This window comes from Austrofundulus limnaeus, unplaced genomic scaffold (assembly GCF_001266775.1).
Source record: "Austrofundulus limnaeus strain Quisiro unplaced genomic scaffold, Austrofundulus_limnaeus-1.0 Scaffold49, whole genome shotgun sequence".
Lineage (NCBI taxonomy): Eukaryota > Metazoa > Chordata > Actinopteri > Cyprinodontiformes > Rivulidae > Austrofundulus > Austrofundulus limnaeus.
In genome coordinates this window covers 2,130,684-2,136,503 of record NW_013952451.1, presented here as the reverse complement: position 1 = coordinate 2,136,503, position 5,820 = coordinate 2,130,684, and the positions used below count along the sequence as shown (strand labels likewise).

The 5,820-nt window shown below is 36.9% G+C and overlaps 1 protein-coding gene across 1 annotated transcript; it reads left to right on the top strand.

Annotated features, from left to right (window-relative positions):
* Positions 1-1,415: 1,415 nt before the first annotated feature.
* Positions 1,416-5,456, top strand: LOC106517514 (arrestin domain-containing protein 3). The gene is made up of 6 exons (XM_014008398.1): positions 1,416-1,715; positions 1,804-1,864; positions 1,953-2,100; positions 2,203-2,296; positions 2,752-3,011; positions 3,266-5,456. Exons 1-6 carry the CDS (start codon positions 1,457-1,459, stop codon positions 3,503-3,505), a joined length of 1,062 nt encoding a protein of 353 aa, XP_013863852.1. The 5' UTR covers positions 1,416-1,456; the 3' UTR covers positions 3,506-5,456.
* Positions 5,457-5,820: the final 364 nt, after the last annotated feature.

Here is a 5,820-nt window from a genome sequence, read left to right as displayed (position 1 = left end):
TGCTCCAGCGTTTGGCCCATATCCGAACCCCGGTGCACCACCAGGTGCTCCAGCGTTTGGCCCATATCCGAACCCCGGTGCACCACCAGGTGCTCCAGCGTTTGGCCCATATCCGAACCCCGGTGCACCACCAGGTGCTCCAGCATTTGGCCCATATCCAAACCCTGGTGCACCACCAGGTGCTCCATCGTTTGGCCCATACCCAAACCCTGGTGCACCACCAGGTGCTCCAGCGTTTGGCCCATACCCAAACCCTGGTGCACCACCAGGTGCTCCAGCGTTTGGCCCAAATCCGAACCCTAGTGCACCACCAGGTGCTCCAGGATATGGGCCATTTGGGAATCCAAACCCTCCAGTTTGGGGCTGTGCACCACCGCCAACAGCACCAACAGCACCACCAGAACCTTCTCAGTCTTCTGATTTTCCTCCTCCTTATGGAGCGCATGAATTGTATCCTCCTCTGAATAATTTAGAGAATAAACATTAAAAATTGATTTGAAGATGTTTATTGGAGATTTCAAGAAAAATAATAAAAAAAATTAATTCAAGGAAATTAGAGTTCATGATTGTTTCTTTCGCATAAAACAGTATAAAAAATATGTATACAGGTACTGGTTAGAAAATTAAAAAATAAAAACTTGGTTTATTTCAGTAATTCCATTCAAAAAGTAAAATTTGTATGTTATATTCATTCATTACAGACAGACAGATATATTTCAAATATTTATTTCTTTTAATTTTGATGATTATAATGAACTACTAATAAATCCCAAATTCAGTATCTCAGAAAATTATATTTTGAAAAGGTTCAATATTGAAGACATCTGGTGTCACACTCTAATGCTGATTAACTCAATCTCGAGAAAACTCTTCTCGTTTATATGTCATTATTGCAAGAAAACCATGGAAAATGATTATATGCTGAACGGCCGCCCCTGGCTTCTGTAGGWGGCCAGGCATTTCTCAAAAGCTTCTTTTTTTTTGTATTGGTCTTAAATAATATTCTAATTTCCTGAGACAGTGTTGGCTCAGTTGATTTGTGTAGTCTAACATAATGTGCAGACTTAATATTTGAATTGCCTTTTTTATACTTGTATGCCAGGTTTTATAGCAGTTAAACTGAATTTATATTTTGTTTGAAATACARTATATGCAGAACAAATGTAAAATTTTGCTCGTGCAGAAAAATAAATCCTGAGATTTCTGAAGGGACAAAGTAAAGCTTTTAAGTTAAACCTAAAGTTGAAAAAAATATTMTTTTCCTATAACTGAACTACAACAAAATGACCTTGTGTTTTGTTGTATATTACTCAGGAGTTTCATCATCAAAACTGACATGAGATAAACTGGTTTTTCAGGAGTCGGCTACCATGTGATCAAGTAAAAACACTCAACAGTAGGCGTTCAGGCTTCACATGGTTTCAGTTCCAACTGGGTTAGTTTTACTTTGCTAATAATGACCATCAAAAACTTTCACATTGAATATGATGCCGTCAACAGCAGGAATACTTTTACAAACGGAGATACCATTAACGGAAGGATCATCCTGGAAACTGACAAGGAAACAAAAATCCAATCGCTTGGTTTTCAAGCAAAAGGGAAAGCTCGAGTTTGCTGGTCTGAAAATCATGGAGAAGGCCATACTCATTTTTACTGGTCTGAAGAGAAATATTATAGTATCAARCAATTAATCTTGAGGGAAGCGAGACAAGATGGTAAGTTGTGATTGAACATTGAAATGATATGAAGCACTCTGCCTGATTTGTTGATAGTTGACATGCTGATGAGCTTGTTCCTTTCTAGGAAGCGAAATAATTGGAAAGGGAAGGCATGTGTTTCCTTTCAGCTTTAAGATACCCGACAGGTACGTTTTCTTTTTGTAGTTTTTTTATTATTATTATTGTTAGTGTGCTAATCTTTGTGTGTGGGTTTTTTTTTTTTTTACTTTACAGAAAAATGCCATCATCTTTTCACTCAACTGTTGGCACAATTGTTCATAAGATGAAGGCAGAGCTTAAACAGTCAATGAAGCTGACAAAAAAAACTAAAGTTCCCTTCATCTTTGTGTCCAAARCAGACAGGGATATGTCAGAACTTATGGTGAGAAAAAAAAGGCAGACACATTTACATTCTACAATATAATGAATACGATTTTTAGGTACATTTTAGGTCACATTTATAAACCACYGTTTGCTTTGTTAGGTTCCTCTGCAGGGGTCCAAGGATAAAAGCATTGCCTTTGGTTCTGGAAATGTTTCATTTGATGCTCATATTAAGAAGATTGGATACAAACCTGGTAAACATCTTCTTTGGGAAAAGGGAAGTGGTGAAGAAATGCAACTCACTGCGTCCCTTTGTTCAGGACTCCACCCGTGACTGGTTGTCTTTAAGAGCAGGCACATGGAAAATTGCTTGCATATTTTTACTTTCATTCATGAAGGGACATTCTCTCACTGGCACGTACAAACCAGTTTTGAAAAAAACAACAACCTGTAGAGCCTAAAATAGTATAGACCACAAAATAATGGCATAGAGTAAATAACATCACAGACAAATTTAATCTAAATTTTTAGTTTAGTGAAGACAGACATGTTGAAAAATAATATGCTGTACAAATTTAAACTTGGATGACTAAACATCAAACATAGTGAAAAAAAACTTGGTATTCTCTCATATCCTGGCCTATCTTCCTTTTTGTTGCAACATTTTGTATATAAGATCTTAAATGGATTCTGTCTTTCTGCTGGGCAGGTGAACCCATCAACATCACAATAAAGATCAACAATCGTTCAAATCGTTCAGTGAAACCCAAAATTGAGCTGTATGAGAAGAGGAGCTTCTTTGCTCAGGGTCATAGGAAACTTGAGACACATAAGATCTTGAAGGGAAAAGATGATGCTGTGGATTCATCCTCTGGCAAAAAGACTGTGAAAAAAGTGATCACGGTCCCAGGAGGATTGCCCCCGTCCATTTTGAACTGTTCCATCATAAAGCTGGAGTACAGGCTCAGGGTAAGTCGTAAAGGTTGTTCCATTTCTATTGGGAAAATTTTAAAGCAACCAAATTATTTTTAAAGACAGTTATTAACACCTAATCTAAACAAACTGAACATAAATCTCATGATTACCAGAGACCTCTAGTGACAAAACAAGGCATTTAATTGACAACCTCCACAGACTTAAAAATACACTGAAATATCCCACATTCTTTCAGAAACAAAACTTAAAATCAGAATTTACTTACATACCTGTACTGTTTTTCACAGGTTTATCTGGATATTAAATTTGCAGCAGACCCACACGTCAAATTCCCTATCGTCATCCTACCTGAGCAGACATCTGAAAGACATTTACCTCCTTCTGGTAACTTTGGATTTGAAACTCTTGGAAATCCAAATCATCCAACTTGGAGCACCACACCACAAGATATGGATCTGCCTCCTTCTTATGAAGAATCTGCAATGTGCCCTCCATGTCCTTCTGCACAGTTTAGGACTACACTGTGAATTTCTGCATCAGAAGGGAATATCGGACTCGCTACATGGAAACCTGTAAACTGTCATATTTTTAATCCTCAACAAAATCTATGTGGTGATCAGAAGCTGGACTAGTATAAAAACTTGACAATCAACTGTGTGTTTGGAACATCAAGGATACAATCAGCCATCAACCACCTTGTTTTCACAGCAAGCAAATACATTGCATCTGAAAGTTCACAATTCAGACTTTGATGTTATTTTCGTTTTCTGTATACACCTTTGACCTCAGGTCTAAATGACCCGGCTTCACTAAACCCCCAATATAAATAGCTTAACTGAATTTTAATTCTAAAAATTCATTTTTTTTCCTTAAAGGACAACTTGCCATTCACCACAAATTGAGTGAATGCCTGAATTTTTCTTTTCACATGACAGAAAGACAGCATTTATTCAGGCAATACGACTTGTTTCTATAACATTGTTGTATTTTTTTTTTTTGTATAGGGAGTTATTTTGTGTGGAGGGTGAGCAATATTTGCATATCGTCGAAGTAGAAGAAATATGGATTGTATTCTTCCCCAACTTGYTCTTCTGAATCAGAGTTGTCTTGCTAATCATTTAAAAAATCTTTTCTAGAACCTGTTCAGCAGTGAAATGCACTCTCATAGCTGCACCAGAGAAGATAGTGTCATCTGCAGCACCGCTCTGAACTACCTCAAAGACAATATTGTTACATTTAGATCACAAGAATCTATAGGTTTCCACACTGCTTTCCTGCTTTTTCTGTCCTCTGTAGGATGTCAAAAATATACACAGACCAGGTGGCAATTTTGTTATATTTTGATCACAAGAACTTGTACTTTCTCGCACTGCTTTCCCATTCTTTTTGTCCTCTGTAGAATGGAAAAAAGGCACTTACACTGGCAGTGGCAATATTGTTAGAATTTSATCAAGAGTTTCTATATGTTCCCGCAATTCTAGTCACCCTCATAGTTTTACACCTTGAGTCCCAAATCCAAGCAATGTRCAGGCAGAACATTCTGTCTTGTYTTGTTTTGTTTTTGTTACTGATAARTCTTAGATAGAACTAAGGTATTTTCACATCTTCTGATATGTAATCGACYCTGTGATTGGGATTTCAATGCAAAATGACTTTCAGGTCAAAATGACCCAAACACAATACTTGTAACTTTTTTGTACAACTCATCAAGTTTCAAGTTGAAAAAATATAATCGATTTTTTTCTTYTGTTTTTAAACTCTGTTTTGGATCATTTTGACCCGAAGACAACAGGAAGGTTGAAGTCTTGTTTGCAGTCTAATATGTTTTGGTAAACAAATGTTTGTAGTACAGTGGGCCAAGACTGATGTAAGTAACAAAGTGCTGGTGCCTAAGGAATCAGACTTTCATTTTCTGTGAGTAATATGGCTTCAATAGAGTTGGGTGTTCTCCAACTGGCCTACCACATCCACAGGGAGGCGCAGAGATGGACTGTAATGTGAACCGGGTGTCAGTCAAAGGCAGTCTGGTCCACAGCTGCTGAAACCAGTGCTACAGGATGTTGCACAATCACAGGCTGGAGTGAGCTGCGCTTTTCTAGGATCAGTGAATAAGATGAGTAAGGTGAATATGTTGGTTCTGGATAAMTTCGCCACAGAACCATATAGGAGACAAAACACACTGTTCAGATTCATTTTAGATGGACATCAGTTTTTTTGAACTGGGACTGGATTCTGTCATCAGTGCTGTATGTGAGTGTGCAAATATTCTGCATGGCTCTGATTTAAAAAGAAAGTAGCTAACATATGCAGTGCTTTTTTTGCTTTACTTTCTTTTCATCAAAAGTAACTTTATAAATGTAATATATTTAAATCACTGTATTGAACACAGTTATGTATAGGAGTTTGAAGTGATTAATAGTGATTTTGCATTGCTTTAAATGGTGTTCACTGAAAATAAAAATAACTTGCGTACATGTAGATTATGAGCCTCATTGTTTATGAATTTTACCTGCAACAGTGCTAACAATCATTGCACATGAAAATCTGGCTTTTCTACAGCATACAGTAGAATGTATTACGGTTTATTTTACTTATTTTTATCTAAGTGTATCCATTTAATTATTCTCCCTCCACATCAAAGTAGTTAATTGATATCAAAATAGATAGAGTTAAACATAACACGGTGTGGAATCACATCATGACATATTAAAAATGTAACGTTTAATGTGTTAAGAGTGCAAAAGCAAGGTGTACATGGTTCAAGGTTGACAAAATTTGAATAACCCCCCTCCCACCCTTTTAGGCAAAATACCACTTTAAACATGAGTAAAATGTTTATATA